At 38.4% G+C, this 18765-nt stretch overlaps 2 protein-coding genes across 9 annotated transcripts in view; one reads left to right on the top strand and one right to left on the bottom strand.

Annotated features, from left to right (window-relative positions):
- Nucleotides 1–1494, bottom strand: part of LOC110211803 (uncharacterized) — a 56411-nt gene extending 54917 nt beyond the window's left edge. For 4 of the 5 annotated variants that reach the window (XR_002325500.2, XR_002325499.2, XM_020991395.2 and 1 more), the window contains exon 1: nucleotides 1135–1341. Coding sequence is in view for 3 of the 5 variants with exons in the window: in XM_020991395.2 (XP_020847054.1) it covers nucleotides 1135–1231 (97 nt within the window). In the remaining 2 variants the exon portion in view is untranslated. Of the gene's footprint in view, nucleotides 1–1134; nucleotides 1342–1403 lie in introns of those variants that run through there. The other variant, XM_020991394.2, reaches the window with a different exon arrangement.
- A 33-nt stretch (nucleotides 1495–1527) lies between these two features.
- The window catches only part of SRP54 (signal recognition particle 54), a 97654-nt gene continuing 80416 nt past the window's right edge, over nucleotides 1528–18765 (top strand). Inside the window, exon 1 of one of the 4 annotated variants that reach the window (XM_020991392.2) lies at nucleotides 1528–1616. The gene's annotated coding sequence lies outside the window, so the exon portion shown is untranslated. Of the gene's footprint in view, nucleotides 1617–1732; nucleotides 1929–18765 lie in introns of those variants that run through there. The other 3 variants (XM_078150310.1, XM_020991391.2, XM_078150309.1) reach the window with 3 other exon arrangements.

An 18765-nucleotide genomic window follows, 5' to 3' on the forward strand; every position in this document is an offset into this window, starting at 1 on the left:
AGTACAGGGGTTAGCCTTGGTAAGGAGAAAAGGCACTTCAATTTTCCCAGGCTGACATCCTGAAGTCCTCTTTGATTCATCCTTCTTTCTCTACCTCTGACCCCTTCCCCCTAACCCCATCCAAACAATCAATAAAACCTTCACATTAAAGCTGGACAACTGAGAAGTCCCTGCTCTGGATCACCTTTTTAAAGGAGCCCCAGCCATGCTATTCACTAAATTCTCTGCTCAACTCACTCTTCATGTTGCACCACCCCCCTTCCCAGTTTTACTAGCTTGTGACCCCAGTCATTTAACCTCAGGTTCCTCATCTGTAAAATGGGGGTAAAGAAGAATCTACTCTGCAGGTTTTTCCATAAGGACAAATTGAAATAACATACATAAATAAGTTCCAACCAATTTTTCCAATCCTATCTCAGAGGACTCTTTCAGTCATACATATTAAAGATTTGTCCTGTCTTATCTTCTACATTAAATTAAGACTACTGATCATACATTCTTTTTTTGGATCTGCCAGGAACTTTTCTACCTGAATCTCTGGCACACAACCTCCCAGCCAAAGAAAGATCTCCCTCTTCCCTGCAAGTTAAGGTCCAACTTAGGGCCTCACTTCTATATGAATCTTTCCTTAAGCTCTACTGATAAAAGTGATCTCACCTTCGATTTTTTTTCCTCCTCCAGAATCCTAACAATTTTCCATGCTCTTTCATTCAACTCATCCTCTTTATTGTTCCACCACTCCTCTCCCCAACCAGTACCTCCTCTCCTCTGCACTTATTCCGTTTTCCCTTTCTTTATGCTGATAGTACACATTTTGCACAAAGTATTAAGGTACCACATTAAGGATTTGTAGAACTAAACACAGATAAAAAAGAAAGTGGGGGCACAAAGAGCTCGAAGGGCTCATCCAAGGTAAGTGGGAAAAGCTATAAACCAAATCTAGAGTATTTTTCCCGAGCTCGGGCTCGGGCCCGGGCCTTCAGCTACGAGCTGGCCACAGCCAGTACAGCCCATGACCCAGAGCCGAGGAGGAGGTGCGCCGCCAGACCCTCGCGGAGCGAACTTTATCTGGGGATGCTCAAGTGGCAAGACGCTAACAGGCCTAGCCCCAACCGCGCAAGTGTGTCCTCTTACGCGTGGTTCGCATCCAGTCTAGAAGCGCAGGAAGGTCTCCAGGAGACACGGCTCCGAGAAGCTCCAACACTGAGCGCTGAGCAGAGCCCAAATCCATCTCAAAAACCTGCCACGCAGCTCGCCTGAAATTGGAAGGAGCAGCGGGTTAGTATGCAAGAACGCGCGCGGCGAAGAGACACTGCAGGAAAAGGCGCGCCCTGGAAGGAAGTCGCCCTGCCAGCCCCGCCGGAACCCCGCCCCGCGGCTTGTAAACTAAGCTTCCCCGAGACCTCAGAGTCTCCGCCCCGAGACCTCAGCCGCAGCCAGGGCCAACTGGGTAGTTCCAGGACAGGCCTTAACCCGTGCGTTCTATTATTTTTTTTTTTAGGGGGCTTCGGGGGTTTGCTCATTTGTCCCCTTCTGGGAACCGGTGAACTCCTCGCGAGCCTTCCGTTTATCCAGAAAAAGACCGCCATCAAACGGTCCAGATCCCTCCACGGAAGGTAAACATCCCAGGCGTCTTCCGTGACTTGCCCCGAAGTGGTATTGCCCCGGCAGCGGAAGTAAACTCTACCGGAAGGGGGAGTGTTACAGGGAGTGATGACGTTTCTTCGTTAGCCGGAAGGTTCCGTGGTGGTTGTTGGGGTTCCAGCTGTTCCAGCCTGAGTGAGTTCTAGTCAGAGGGGCAGAGGGTCTTGTTCCAATATTCGCTGTCAGGAAGTTGGGCGCTCATTGTTCCGTTTCTGCCCGTTCCTCTACTTCCTGGGCGGAGCGGGGCGACTTCGGAGGCTGTGGCGTTCATTCTGCCTATCCAGGTCAGTGACCGTTCTCCTCGTTCCTCTGTCCACTGAAGGGAGGCCTGGGGAAACGAAGGGTGCCCAGCATCCACTAACCTGGGCTTGAATTAGAGACGCTATGGAGGGTGGAAGTATTGAAGCTGGAACTCAGCATCAGTCAGTCATTCAACCAACAAGCTTTTATTAAGCATCCACTACGTACTTACCAGGTACTGTGCTAGGCATTAGCGGTAGAAAGATATAAACAGAAACAGCTCCAGAGGGTGAGGGGAGGAGTGTAACCAAGGTATATTGAAAACTGTACGTGTGTGTGGGTGGGTGTGTATGTGTAACACGCATACATTTCAATATATATTATAGTAACTTTGAAGAGGAAGACATGTGTGATACAGAGTGACATAAGGATTGTCAAAGGAATGGGACAGGCATGCATAGATATGAGGAAAGGAAGATTGTTAAGGGAGTTTTGCTCTGGGTAACTAATAATGACTTGGAATCACATGGATTCTGGGTGTAGAGCAATAGATTGTCATTTTCTTCACAGAAACAATGTGACGGGCCCTAGGCACCAGACCTACTTCAGCTTCACATCCCATCTAACCATGCGCCTTGGCTATCTCACCTTCTGCTTGCTAATATGCTATCACTTTCCTCCAAGCTCCCTGGAAACAAAACTCCTTTCCTGGTCATGTCTTCCTTTTCTGTGTTGTGTTCCCATATTAGAATATGAACTCCTTGAAACTAAAGCCTGTTCATTTTTTAAAAGTCTTTGTATTCCCAGTGCCTAGCGAGTAGTAAATGCTCAATAAATTCTTGCATTCATTCACAGTCACTCAAAGGAGATTAACAATCATTCTAACATTCAATAAGCATTTATTAAGGACCTACTAGGTCTAGGCCCTGAGGGTACAAGGACAAAAAAAGGTCATCTTGCCATTATAAGTTGTTTACATTTAATAGGTAGAAATGACCTGTCCTTTGGGGAGATTCAGAAACACTGACTACTGTAGGAGAGGCCTGTTGTAGTGTTGAAGGGATTCCAAGAGGCAGAGGTGAGAAGGGAGATCATTCCAGGCATAGGGCACAGCCTCTACAAAGTCAAAAGAGACCGGAGATGGAATATGGCAAGCAGCCAGTAGTGTAGTTTGGACGGAATATAGGGAGAATTTGTGTGAAATTAGTTGAGAAAGATAGGAAAGAACTCAATTTTTAAGAAATTTTTATTTTTTACACTATACACACTTCTCAGTATATACCTTCTCTTTTCAGACAGCCAGATGGCTCTTATAAGGCTTTTGGAACAGTGAATTTTAAAAAGAATTAAACATTTCAGCAAAATTAACCACATAAAAAAAATCTGACATATAGAGGAGGACCCATAGTTTCCCACCTCTGCAAAGCTTGGTCATTATAATTTCACATAGTTCAGCTTTGATTGTTTGTTAATGTAGTCATGGTGTATGATAATTTCCTGTTCTGTCTGCTTCACTTTGCGTCAGTTTGTGTCAATCTTCCCATGCTTCTGTTTTATTGTCACCATTTCTTATAGCATAGTAATATTCCATTATATTGGTATACCACAGTTTGCTTGCCATTTCCCATTTGAAGGGTTTCTGTTTTGTTTCTAATTCTTTCAAACTACAAAAACTGCTGCTACACTTTGTTGTATGTGGATAGAACCTTTGTTTTTGACATTGACCTCCTTGAGCAGAGTGGGATCTAGGTCAAAAGGTATGGCATTGTAGTCACTTTCTTCACATAATTCCATATTACTTTCCAGAATAGTTGTATTAATTCACAGCTCCACCAAAAGTGTATCACTGTGTCCATCTTTCCACAATCCTTCCAACAACGACTTCCCAGCTTTTGTCATCCTTGACAATTTGGATGTGAGGTGAAACCTCAGAGTTATTTTAATTTGCATTTGTCTTAATAGTTATATTGAGCGGTTTTTTATATGGTTGTTAATAGTTTGCTCTTCATTTGAGAACTGTTCATTCACATCCTTTATACAATTATCCATTGGGGAACAGTTTTTTTTGATGTTAGATTACTAAATATCCAATCTTTACCAAAGAGATAGATGCAAAAATTATTTCCCCAACTACCCAACTTAATTTCTTAGCCTAGTTATGTTAATTTTGTTTTTTCAAAAGCTTTAAAATTTTATGCATTGGAAATAAGCCATTTCATCCTTTGTGATTGCTCTTATCCCTTGTTTAGTTAAGAATTCTTCCTCTAGCTGTACCTGGCAAAGGTACATTATCTGTTTTTCTTCCTCATTTTTTTTCCTGTAGTGACCTTTAATATTCAAATCATGTATCCATTTTAGGATTATTGTGGTACATGGTACGTAAGAGATTTACACCTAATTTGTACTGAATTGCTTTCTGATTTTTTCAGCAACATTTGTCAGATAGGGAAGTCTTGTGAAGTATGTAAAATAGTGCACAGTTGACTGTAATTTAGGGACATTGCGCCACTGAAAATTCTTGAATATGGCATTTTATATTCAGATTCCTGTTTTAAGAATATCGATTTTAAGAACCTTGGAGAGAATAGATTAGAGGGTAGGGTGGCTGGAGTCAGGGGCTATTGCCATAGTCTAGGCAAGAGATGATAAAAGGCCTGAATTAGGATGGTAGCCCCATGGCTGAAGAGAAGCAGATATATGCAAAATACTCAGCTCAAGCCCAATTTTTTTTATTCCCCCAATAGCTAGTGACATCCTCCTCTAAAATTAACCTGTATTTATTTGATGTACATAACTATGTACATATTACCTTTTTTGTTTTGTTTTCCTTACCTGTTTTTTGTCAGTATTTTTTCTTTGTTACTAAAACTCAAATACACAGTAAGAAAATAAAAAGAAACATATTATAAACTTAAATGTTGAAACTTAAATACAAAATAAGAAAAAGAAAATGTCATGTGCACAGCAGAATGTATGAAAGGATTCAAAATATAAAGCAGTAAATTTCCATTTCAAGAAAGCTTATATAATAAATGCTATGAGTTGTGTTGAAAGCTGTCCATCTTTTGTTTGCTTCCTTGTAATTTTTCTTTTGTTTGCTAGTGTGAACTTTTTACTTTGTTCTTTTTCCCTCCTTCCTCCCCCTCCTTCCCCCCAAGACTGCAATGAATCAAAAATATATTTATATATGGATATAGATATATACATACACATAAACCTAAACACACATACATACATACATACATAGACATATATTTTCCCTAACAAATTCTACTTATGATCTTTGTTTTCATTCTTATGAATGTCTCTCATTTCCTATTCCTCCTAACTCCTGTACTTTACTTCTGCCTGATACCTTGCCCTCCTGTTACTGAACCTACCCCCCCTCCAAGGATCCATCCCTTATCTTACCATTCCCATAAATCTAAACACCCTTCTATACCCCACCTTGACCCGTTCCCTCACCCTCCCCTCTAAAGATCCCTTCCTTATCTTCCCAAGGATCTCTCCCTCATCCTCCCATTAATCTAAACACTCTTCTATACTCCCCCTTTAACTCATTCCCTCACCTCTAGAGATTTCTCCCTTATCTTCTCCCTCCTCCCTATCCTCTTGGCTTTTTATTTCTTTCTAAATTTATGAGAATTTTATACTCTTCTAAGATATATATGTATTGTTCCCTCTTGAACCCATTCCTGATGAAAGTAGGTTTCCAGAACTAATAGCCCTCCTCTCCCATCTAATTCCTCTGTGTTGGTTCTTCCTCTTGCACCTCATTTGTATAAGATAATTACTATTTTTAGCTGTTCCTAGAGTCCTAGGGGTGGGGAACCTTCAGCCACAAAGCCACATGTGGCCCCCTGTGGGTCATCAAGTGCAGGCCTTTGACTGAATCCAAACTTTACAGAACAAATCCCCTTAATAAAAGTATTTATTCTGTATAACTTGGACTCAGTCAAAAGGCTGAGCTCAAAGACCTAGAAGGCCACATGTGGAAAGATAACGAATTCTGTTTTGAATATATTAAATTTGAGAAGTCTGCAGGCCAACTAGATGAAGTTATCCAGAAGGTCTTTGGTGAGGTGAGGCTCAAGCTCGAGATCCTAGTGAGATGATGGCTGGCCAAGTAAATTTGGGAATCATTTCCATTGAGGTAGTAGTTGAACTCATGGAAACTGATGAGCTCACTGAGTGTAGAAAGAGAAGAGGACCTATGACAGAGCCCTGGGTTAAACCCAGACAGGAGAACTAGAAAGTGAATATTGATTTTACGAAAGAGACAGAGATAAGAGTGGTCACATATGAGAAAAACCAGAAGAGCACAATGTGATGAAAATCCAGGGAAAGCATTTATTAGGCACTGAGCTAAGTTCTGGGCATATGAAAGCAAGACAGCCCCTACCTTCAAGGATTCTAACATTCTGACCAGGGAAGACAACACATAAAGGGGATCTGGATAGAAGAAGGGAAAGGGTACCTACACTAGTAATTCTAGACTTCATATAGAAGGTGGTGCTTGAGCTGTATTGTGAATGAAGAGAAAGGTTCAGTGAGTTAGGGAAAAAGAGGGTGCATTTTAGCATGGTGGTACCAAGATAGAAAATGAAGTGTGAGGAATAGAGAGAAGACTAGATTTCAGAATTTAGGAGGGCAGACAGTGTACAGTAAGGCAGGAAAGATAGCTTAAAGCAAAGTTGTGAAGGGCTTTAAAAGCAAAAAAGTAACCACTGGAGTGTACTGAAAGAAGTGACACAGCCAGACCTGTGCTTAAGTAAAGTCATTTTGTTAACTATGTGGAGAATGGATTGGAGTGGGGAGGCACTTAGAAGACTGTTGTAATAATCTGGGCAAGACATGAAAGGCCAGAATATAAATGGTGGCTAGGTGAATAGAGAGAAGAGGTTAGATACAAAAGTGTTATGAACATAGAAGTTGTGTGAGCTTAGCCGCTTTTTTTGAGGAGTTTGGCTGGTGGCAATAGGACAATAGCTTGAGGAGATAGTAGAATTTTAGATACAGAAAAATAAATGAATATTGTCTGTACTATGGCACACAGTTAGATTAGGCAATATATTGTGATAGCACATGTATATTGAACAGGAGCCACAGATGGACAATGAGCTAACTCTAGAATTGTAAAGGAGGAAGGGAACAGGTTGAATTGTACTTAGAAATTTCTAAAGCATTTTCATTGCACTTTGGGCAGGGGCCTGTGTGAAACACAAATCTCAGTCAGATAGGTGCTTGGGGTTCATTTGGTCTGTCCTAGATAATTCCTTGACTCAAACCCTTCCTCGCTCTCTTTTTTTTTTAAACACCAATATTTTTCTGTTAAATTATATGCCTGCAAATCATCGTGCACCAGAGTCACCAAAGAGTAGAATTGCCAGTGGTATGCATTTTAAAAGTGAATGGAGACAACTATGGTGACAGCAAAAGGGCGGTTAACATATTGCCAATGAACATTTGCACACAAGAAGTAACATAAAGCTTATTATCTAAGAAATGTATGATTTAGTAAAGGAAATGAGCCAGTCACATGTCAAGAGCCACATACAACAGACTGGTAATTACAGAATGCTAACAAGTCTGGAGGAATACCTCTGGCATGTTGAGTATATTCTTTATGAAGGATATTCAAGAGTCACCCAGTATGACAAGGTATTGATAGGTTGTAGGCAGTGTCCCTGGAGAGAATACTCACAATGATAGAATCTGACATCCACTGAAGTATAAACATACAGAATAGCAACAGATGCTGTAAATATATGAATATATGCTTGTTTTTCCTCTGTATTTTTCTCCATTCTTCAACACTTTCTTTTTCATCCTTTGTACCATAGACCTGTCAGTAACGTCTTAAATTGTTTACTAGCCATTAGAACTAGATATTGTTGATTCCTAATTTGGGAATTGGCTTCCACATTATAGCAGATTTTTTTTCATATGCTCCAAATTATACTTGTCAATCAGTGATTATCAGATGAATGAACTATAGAGTTAGCGTATGAGTTTCTTGTACAGTGATACATTTTTATGATGTTGGGGTTACTACTTATATTCACCTTTTAGAGGCTTGTAATTATATAGACTTTTTTGTCTTTATTTAGTATTTTATTTTCCCCTAGTTAACATGTACAAACAGTTTTTAACATTTTTTTAAAAAACTTTGAGTTCCAAATTCTCTCCCTTCCTTCCTCCCCACACCCCTCTACCCACTGAAAAGGCAAGCAGTTCAATATAGGTTATTACATGTGTAGTCATGCAAAACATTTCTATAATAGTCATGTTGTGAAAGAAATCATAAACCAAAAAAAAAACCTCAAGATAAATAAAGAAGGTTAAAAAAAAAGTGTGCTTCAATCTGTATTCAGACACCATAAGTTCTTTCTCTGAGAATGGATAGCATTTTTCATCATAAATCCTTTAGAATAGTCTTGGATTATTGTAATTGCTGAGAATAGGTAAGTCATTCACAACTCCACCAACAGTGCATTAATGTTTCATTTTTCCCACATCCCCTCCATGTTTTGTCATTTTCTTTTTCTGTCCTCTTAGCCTGTTCAGTCCTAATAGATATGAGGTAGTACCTCAAATTTGTTTTAATTTGCATTTCTCCAATCAATAGTGAGTTAGAGCATTTTTTCATATGGCTATAGATAGCTTTGATTACTTCATCTGAAAACTGTTCATATCTTTTCATCATTTATCATTTGGGGAATGGCTCTTATTTTTATAAATTTGATTCAGTTCTCTACATGTTTGAGAAATGAGGCCTTTGTCAGAGAAACTTGCTTCAAAAGTTTTTTTCACAGTTACTATTACTAACTGTATTTTCCTGCATCCTTTGTCCCCCACATTTATTCTATTCTCTCTCCTTTCACTCTGCCCCTCCTCGAAAGTATTTTGCTTCTCACTATTCCCTCCCCAGCTGCCTTTCCTATCACTCTCCCCTTCCTTTATCCCCTTCCCCCCTCCTACTTTCCTGTAGAGTAAGATAGATTTCTGTAATCAGTTGAGTGTGTTATTCCCTCTTTGAGCCAATTCTGATGAAAGTAAGATTCACTTACTCTCCCCTACCTCCTCCATCTTCCCCTCCACTGTAAAATCTTTTTCTTGCCTCTTTTATGTGAGATAATTTATCCCATTCTACCTCTCCCTTTCTCCCAATACATTCGTCTTTTGCCCCTTATTTTTATATTTTTTTAGATATCATCCCATCATATCCAACTCATACCTGTGCCCTCTCTTTATACTCCTTCTAACCGCCATAATAATGAGAAAATTTGGGGGAGTTACAAGTATCATCTTCCCATGTAGGAATGTTTGGGAGGGAGCTCACGAGAGTTCCTGATTTTACTCTGACATCATGGCTCTGCCTTCTATATAGACTTTTTGTCTCTGTAGTTATATAAGTTTTGTTGTACTTTGAGGAAGAGAATACAAAATTTTTCTGGTTTTGTCTTATGGTTCTATTATATGAAATATATGAATAGTATATTAATTCTATAATTTGATTTGGAACAGTGGTTCTTAGATTTTTTTCAACCTTTGGGACTGTGAGACAAAAGACTCAATGAATCATCTACTCCATCTTTGTGTTTTACACATTCCCCTGAGCCATGTTCCCACTCCTACTCCCCATTCCCAAGCTTATAGATTTAGGTCTGGAAAGGGCCTTAGAGGCCATGTAATCCAGTTTTACAGATGAAGAACCTGAGGCCGAGAGAGGTTAAGTGATTTGCCCAGGGTCACATACCTAGCAAGTATCTGAGGCGGAATTTGAACCCAAGTCTTTATGGTTTCAGCTCCAGCACTTTATGCACTACTACCCTGTACAGCCTCACTAGTGGGAAAGGCAGTGGTCTAAGTTGAGGGAAGAAGGAAAAAGGGAGCTGGGGAGAGAGATGAGGCTCTTGCCCAAACAAACAGAACCAAACACTACCACCACCAAACTGGAATTATTTAGAAGATTTGAGGTTTGTTTGTTTTTCAGTAAGACAGCGATGAGTGATAATTTATAACCTGAGACTTAATGTCTTTATCTTTAAAATAAATGGGGTCAGACTAGATTAGTGCTGAAGTGCCTTCTAACTTTTAACCTATATGCTTCTAAATTTTGAGAAAGAACTTGTTTTTCTCTGAAGCAAAAAGTATTTTCAGCCTACAGGCCATCTATAGCAGGGGATTTTAAAGCTTTTTTTATGTCACGGGCCCCTATGGCAGTCTGGTGAAGTCTATGGACCCCTTCTCAGAGTAATTTTTTTAAAATTGTCATTATCACTAAATTATTTATTTATAACATTAATTTTTTAAATAAAATTTTTAATTTCAAATTCTCTCCCTCCCACCTCTTAAGATGGCACGTGGTATGATATCAATTATACATGTGAAGTCATCCAAACATATTTCCATATTAGCCATGCTGCAGAAATAAATAAAAAACAAGAAACATAAAAAAAAGTGAAAAAGTGTGCTTAAATCTCCAATCAGAGTTCACTAGTCCTCCCTCTGGAGGTAGATAGAATTTTTCATCGTGAATGCTTTGGTCTTGGATCATGATGTTGATCAGAGTAGCTAAGTCTTTCACTTTTGATCATCATTACAATATTGCTGTTACTGTGCACAGTATTCTTCTGGTTTGGCTCACGGAAGTTTGTCTCAGTTCATATAAGTCTTCTTAGGTTATTCTGAAGCCATCCTGCTCATTACTTATTTTAATAGTTCATCCATTCCCCCTGTTCATGGGCATCTCCTCAGTTTCTAGTTCTTTACCAACACACAGAAAGAATTGCTATAAGTTTTTGTACACATAAGTCCTTTTCCCTTTGATTTCTTTGGGATATAGCAGAATAATGTTTTTTAAACAAAATACATTGAATTACAAAAACAACCGATTATATCGAACTAGATATCAAAGTATTAAACAAATTCACAGGCCCCGGGATAAGAAACCCTGATTGCAAGGACATGTAAGGTAACCAGGAGAAAGCAGTAACACAGAATTCAAGAAAGAACAGAATATCAGGAGGATGCAGTGTCAAAAGCTAAAGAGAGACTAAGCAAAATTAAGTCTTAGAAAAATCTTTTCATATTTAGCAATTAGGAGATTTTTAGTCTCAATAGAATCTTAGGACCAGAGGTTGTAGAGCTGAAAGAGACCTTGAGTCTCTTTAATTTGAAGAGTTTTCATTGAACTCCTTCATTTTACAGACGAGGAAACTGGAGGCCCAAGCAGGTTAAATGATTCACCCAAGTTCACATAGTAAAAATGATCATGGAATTTGAACCCAACTTCTTTGACTCCCAGTGCTCAGTAGTCATCTTTTAAAGCATTGGCAGTGTGGTAGACACTGGGGATACAGACCAAAATGGCACACTGCCCATCTTCAAGGTGCTTACACTCTCTTGGGCATAAACCTTGGTAACCTTGGAGAGAATAATTTCATTTGAGTGAGGTTTGGAAGCTAGACATAAGTGAATGGTGAAGAAATTGGAAGCAATGAGTTTTAAGGTGACTTTTGCTTAAACTTTGGTTGTCAGAGGGAAGAGGGATGTGGGAGGATAGCTCCAGGGGATCGAAGGCTTAAATTAAAGTTTTTTTTATTGTTTTTAAGGGATGGGGGTGGGAGTAAGCATGGAGAAACCTGTCTGCGTTTGTACATAACATATAAAGAAAGAGAGAAGATCAAATCTGGCCTCAGACACTTGACTAGCTGTGTGACCCTGGGCAAGTCACTTAACCCCAATTTGCCTCACCCCCAAAAAAAAAATAGAAAGAAAGATGGAAGATGAAGTGATGAAAGAGGCCAGTTCTCGTAATAGATATTAAAGGCATAAGTAGAAGGGTTGGCTTCATAGAAGAGAAGGGCCACTACCTATTTGTCTGAGATGGGACATGTAAAAGAGTAAAGGAAGAAAGAATGGGGGATGATGTTAAAAGGTTTTGAGGTAAACAGGGAAAGGGAGCTTAAAGCCAGTCACCTCTTTTCTTTGTAAAGTAGAGGAGCAAGGTGCTCTGCTGAGAGGGAGGAGGGACGAAAGGATGTAGGAAATGGCTTGGAACAACCACTGGGAGAAGGGCAGTACTGAGTCAATTTGGAAAGAATAAAAAGATGCCATGCAGCTATCATGACCCAGTAGGGATTAGATTTGATGAGATGAATTTGCATTGGATTCAGACTTTGCCTTTTTTATCTCCACAACATCTCTGTCATCTGACCCCTTTTCTTTTCCCCTTCTCTCTACTAAGACAGCCACCACTTTAGTTCAATCCCTCATCACCTCTCACCTAGATCACTGGAACACTCTCCAAATTGATTTCCTTACCTTGTCTTTTTCTTCTCCAACCTATCCACTATGCAGCTGCCAAACTGATTTTCCTCAGGCACAGGTCAGACCATGTCATCACATAATTAGTAAACTGCAGTCATCCCTGTCTCTAGGATAAAGTAGAAATCCTTTTTTTTTTATCATTTTAAAGGCCTTCACAGTCTTGTCCTAACTTGTCTTTGTGTCCTCATTGGATATTACTCTCACTCTCACACTCTGCTATTTAGCCAAACCATCCTTCTGTTTGTTCCTCACACCCTTCTATACACAATCCTTGTAAGAGATATGCCATCAAACAAAACAGATGACAACATTGGACATGTCCAAAAATATAAGTTTTATTCTTCATCTTGACCTCTCTGTCAGATGTCTTAAGAATGGTAGTTGTCGGAGCAACTAGGTGGCGCAGTGGATAGAGCACCAGCCCTGGATTCAGGAGGACCTGAGTTCAAATCTGGCCTCGGTCATATAACACATAACAGCTGTGTGACCCTGGGCAAGTCACTTAACCCTGTTGCCTAGCCAAAAAAAAAAAAGAATGGTAGTTGTCCATTGCATTGATCAAAGGACATAAGAGTTTCAAAGTTAGTTTTTATAGTGTTGCTGTTGTTGTATAAATTGTTCTCCTGGTTCTGCTTACTTCACTCTGCATCAATTCATACACTTCTTCCCAGGTTTCTCTGAAGTGTTCTCTTTCAAGAGTGTACTCTAGCAGTTGGAGTGAAACCAAGAGAAGCTACATATAGGGCAGTGGCACTTGAGCTATTTATCTTGAAGGAGGAATGGGATTCTGTGAGGTGGAGGAGAGGAGGGAATATGCTGTCCAGGCATGAGAGACTATGAGTATGAAAAGAAATAAATGGGAGACGATGCATCTTGTTTGAGGAATAGAGAGAAGGTCATTTTGGCTGGATTGTATAGTAAACAGTAAGGCTGGAGCAATAATAGGTTACATCCAGGTTCAGAAGGAATTTAAGAAACTAAACAGAAATTTCTGTTTTATTCTAGAGGTGATAGTCAGTAGAATTGTTTAAGTAGAGGAGTGACATGGTCGGATCTGCTCATTAAGAAATCACTTTGGCAGCTTTGTGGAGCATAGTCTGGAGTAGGGAGAAATTTGAGGCAGAGAGACCAAATTTGAAGTCTCTTGGAGATAATCTAGGTGAGAAGAGATGAGGAAAGGGGTCTTCCCAAAAGAAGGATTTATAGCATTAAGTAAGTAATAATAACAACAATAAGAGTAACCACAATAATAATAATATAGATTTGCTTCATCACAGTATCACTTCTACAGGTAGACATTCATATATCAGTAGCAACTGAAGTCATGACATCGATTGCAGTAGTCAGAATAAGACAGTGACTGATGAAAAGAAAGGCCACCTAAGACTATTTAACTCCTTTAGAGTATAGAATGATCTGTTTATGACATGAGTTCTAAGACAGCTAATTGTGGTGTCACAAACAGCATCGTGACAGGGTAACTAGGGAAGAAATCTATCTCTACCATTTTCCTGCAAACAGAGTAGTTACATAAACAGTAAGTTTAGAAATAGAGTTGGACAAATAACAATGTTTCACGCATTTCCTGTGAAGTAGCCATTCTTTCAAGTATTCTAACTTCAAGTAAGTAGATCCTTCTAAAACTGTGTGACCTTTGGGCAAGTCAGTTAATCTCTCCAGGCCTCAGTATCCTCATCTTTAAAATGATGGGGTTAGATTGGACCAGTAAGCTCCCTTCACAAGTCTAGGTCTGTGATCCTCTTATTTGGAATCAATTCAGTTGTGTATGCTTGCTTTGTCTTTGTATTCCCCAGCTCCCAGCACAGTATCTGGTACATAGAAAGTATTTTATAAAATGCTTGTTGTGTCTTTTTCAATGCCTCTTTTCTTGTCCAGATTATTTTATTCACTCTCTCCCAGAGGTGCTTTTTACTTTCTTTCCTCTACATTTTTTCTTATTATTTTTTACTCTACTGGAATATTTTTTTGTCTTTCACCTTAAGAGGGCAGATGCTGGCTGAAAATTCAGAAAGATTTCCCAAAAAAAACTCATTTAAAATTTACTAAACAAACCTAAGAACATAAATTACTTGAGACAAGACATCACTGTTTGATAATAATTGCTAGGAAAACTAGAAATTAGGTTTAGATCAGCATCTTAGAAGACACGAATATACTATTATGAGCTCAAATGATAATAATAGTAATACACCATAACAATCTCAAAATGGATGTGACCTGAATATTAAAGATTAAAGTATAAAAGAAAAATGAGGAGAGTAATATCAAAATATCCAGTTAACTATTTATAGCAATGCATAGAAAAATTCTTAACCACACAGATGATAGAGGCAATCAGAAGAATAATTTTGATTACATGAAATTGGAAAGCTTTTGCAAAAGAAAATTACTACAACTAGGATAAAAAGTAAAGAAGTCAATTGGAAAAAAAAGTCTTTGCATCAAAAATATCTGATAAGCATCTGATAGGGGCTGATTGGATATGTGATTTCATTGTTATGTAAAAGTCTAGGGTGAAGAACTTCTGCATACTAATATAGATTAGTACCTTCTCTGTGACTTAGATCCACAATATTTAGGAAATTAACATTAAAGGTTGTTCCTCAGTGGATAAGTGGTCAAAGGATATTAAGAGAAATTCAAATAAAAACCACTTTAAGGTTTTGTTTTAAACTCCCTCACCCCAAAAACTGTCAAAGATGACAAAAGATGGAGATAGTGTTGGAGAAATTGTGGCAGAAGGGAGCATACTAATAATTTGGTGAAGCTGTGAATTGATCCAAACATTTTGGAAAGCAATTTGGAATTATGCAAAGAAAATGACTACAGGAGGTCAGTAGCCAAACAAGGTCAAAGTATTAATAGTAATACTTTCTTTGTAGCAAAGAACTAGAAATAAAATTGAAGTTCATTAGTTGTGAAATGTCTAAACAAATTGTGGTACATGATGTAGTGAAATATTATATTAAGAAATGATCATAATAGCATAGGAACACATATAAACTGATGCAAAGTGAAGTAAGCAGGACCAGGAGAAAAAAGTGGAGATATCAATACATCAATTAAAATTGGACATTATGAAACAGTGAAGGCCAGGCTTGACCCCAAAGAAGAGACAGGCAAAATTGTCTTCCTGCTTTATTTGCAGAGACTATGGGTATGGTTCAGTACATATAATATCAGACTTTTTTGATATGCCAAGGTTAGCTTTGTCCAGTTTATTTTCTTCTTTATTATAAGGGTTGGCTCTCTGTGAGGGTAAAGAGATGCAACGAGAAATATAGGCGAAGTAATATCAAAAGATGTCAGGAATTTATTTTTTAAAAAATCATCTAACCAGGCAAAGACAGAGACTTAAGTATAGTTTCTAAAGAAACTAAGGTTTGTTTCATAATGGCCTTGTCCACTGCTCACTGGTTGCCAGTTTCCCTTTTAAAATTATCCTAGTGTGAAATCACTTTTTATCTCATTAGAGGAGCAATAAGGTTTGGTTTGGTTTGGTTTTTCTCTAAAGAGTAACTTAGAATCAGTGTTAGAGCTCAAAGATACCTTTAGATATCTTCAGATTTAGTAGGTATCGATAGTACATCTAGCTGGCAGACAGAGTAAGTAAAGGAATAAGTCAATAATAATCTATTAAATTTTTGTTGGTTAGAAGTATTTGTAGTTAGTTTGTATAAGGCTTTGCAGTAGAAACTGTTTTTGTCTTTGTGGTTGAAGCCACAGAGTTGTTTTCTCTGTGACTCTTCTCCAAGGAAGGAGACCCTCAGAGCACTGTCAAGAGCCTTGTCCTCTGGTGCCTCATTTTCATGTACTGTACTTCGATGATGGAACAATGATAATCCGGTCCCTGTTTAGAATATTATATTTTGGCATCAGAATATTTTTGTCTTTTCAAAATGTTTCATGTTTATTTTGCCCTTACAAAAACTTTATGAGGGAGTAAGACAGGCAATAGGCTGTAGGAAGGAACCTGGCTTCTGGTTTTGTTTGCTTTGCAGCTAACTTGCTGTATGAACATGGGCAATCCACTCCTCTTCTTTGGTCTTTCAACTTCCCCATCTGTAAATTAAAGAGTTTGTACCTCATTTTTATAGGTATTCTAAGATCTTTTTTTCAACTCACAGTTTACCTTCATAGATGTTATAATAATTTCCATTTAATAATTTATGCCCAGAAAAATTGGTTCAAAATCTTAGGTAACTATTGATATACCTGGGACTTGGGAGAGCAAACATCCTCCTCTTAAGATCACTGGCAAAGCAAAAACAAAAAAAACAGGAAGGTCCTGGGCAAGGGAAGCTGACAGGTAAGTCAATAGAGGTGTCATGCTGGGCCACTGATTATACTTGGGCACGCGCGCGCGTGTGTGTGTGTGTGTGTGTGTGTGTGTGTGTGTGTGTGTTAAGGAACAATTTCTGAGAAACAAGGAAAAGAGTTGACTGTTTAAATCCTATTAGATAAGTTACCATTAACCATGAAAAACTAGAATTTAAAAATAGCTTGAAAGCCCAAGGTACATCAATTTTCAGAGTCCTTTTTTATTTTTGTCCATACAGCAAAGAGGATGAAAAATCTTATTTCAGAGTAAAATTGTATATGTAATTTTATGTTATAGTAATATATGTACATATGTGCATATATACACATACATACATAGCAATAAATATATTTATCTACATATGTATATATATTTATATACAGTCATTTGATGCACTTGTTTTTTCTGGTGCAGTAGAGGAGAGTGCAATAAAGACCATGCTCAGTGAGTTGGCAAGGATTTGAAGGGGAAGAAACTGCAGATGAAAATAATAAAAGTTTAAAATTGACAAAAGATGCACCATTCAGATAAACTTAACAGCAATAGATGATTATTTATTTTCTTGACCAAGCACCTATTAAGCACATTTTTTAAGTACCTGGTACTATGCTAAATTCTGAGATATAAATATGAGAAGACAGTCCCTGCTCCCAAGACAACACAAAAGAAAATTGAAAAGGTTGTATAGGGAAAGGGAAGTGGAGTGAGTGGGTGTGGTGTAGGGGGCATGATGACTTCCATAGTAGAGTAGCCATATGGGAAAAGAAGAAATGGCTAGCCTGGGGCCAGGAGGTAAGGGGTAGGGAGCAGTTCACTTGTTTCAACCATATCCAACTCATATTGGGAAGGTAGGGGCTCCTTAAATGGAGTTTTGGGGAAGAGCTCTTCAACCACTTTTCATTCAGAGGGTTCCCAAGGTAGAGGGTACTGCTGAGGTATGAGCACCAAGGCTGATTTGATCTTGAAGGATGAGATAGATGTTTCACTGGGCATGATGAAATACAAAGTAGTGCGGCCAGATTGGAAAAAAAAGAAATTCTCACTACCCAAAAGACTTAACAAAGTACGGATAAAGGGAGAGTGTTCCACTAAGTGGAGTACCAGAGACACCTGTGACCTTCTCCTTTTCTTATCTTTCTAACTGGAAATTATAACCTTACTATCATCTCCTTTCTTCTTTGTCTATGTTTTTAGGTTATTGGGGGGTTTTTTTGCTTTAAATAGTATTTCATTTTTCCCGCAATTACATATCAAGAAAATTTTTAGCATTCATTTTTATAAGATTTTGAGTTCCAAATTTTTCTCCCTTCCCTCCATTCTTCTGAAAACAGTAGGCAGTTTGATGCAGTTTATATGTATGCTGTCATGTAAAACATATTTCCATATTCATCACGGTTGTGGAAGAAACAGAAGGAAAAAAAAACCCATGAGAAAGAATAAAGTAAGTAAAAAAAATATGCTTCAATCTGCATTCAGAATCCATCAGTTCTTTATCTGGATATGGATAGCATTTTCCTTCGTGAGTCCTTTGTATTTGTCTTGGATCATTGTGTTGCTGAGAAAAACTGAGTAATTCATAGTTGGTCATCACATATTCTTGCTGATACTGTGTACACTGTTTTTTTTTTGCTCATTTCACTTTGTATTAGTTTGTACAAGTATCTCCAGGTTTTCCTGAAATGTGCCTGTTTATCATTTCTTATTGCACAATAGTATTCCATTACATTCATATACCACACCTTATTCAGATTTTCCCAATTGATGGACATCTCCTCAATTTCCAATATTTTGCCACCAGGAATAGGGCTGCTATAAATAGGTTTGCACATGTAGGGAAAATTTTTTATGATCTCTTTGGGATACAGACCTAGTAGTGGTATTGCTTTGGTTGCCCCTTGGACATAGTTCCAAATTGTTCTCCAGAATGGTTGGATCAGTTCTCAGTTCCACCAGCATCAGTGTCCCAATTTCCCCACATCCTCTCCAACGTATGTCATTTTTCTTTTTTGTCATATTAGCTCAATCTGATTGGTGTGAGGTGGTATTTCAGAGTTGTTTTAATTTGTATTTCTCTAATTAAAAGGGATTTAGAGCACTTCTTCTTATGCCTATAGATAGCCTTGTTTTCTTTATCTGAAAACTTCCTCTTCATATTGTTTGAATTGGAGAATGGCTTGTATTCTCATAAATTAGACTCAGTTCTC

This window comes from Phascolarctos cinereus, unplaced genomic scaffold (assembly GCF_003287225.1).
Source record: "Phascolarctos cinereus isolate Bilbo 61053 unplaced genomic scaffold, phaCin_HiC Scaffold_2;HRSCAF=192, whole genome shotgun sequence".
Taxonomy (NCBI): Eukaryota; Metazoa; Chordata; class Mammalia; order Diprotodontia; family Phascolarctidae; genus Phascolarctos; species Phascolarctos cinereus.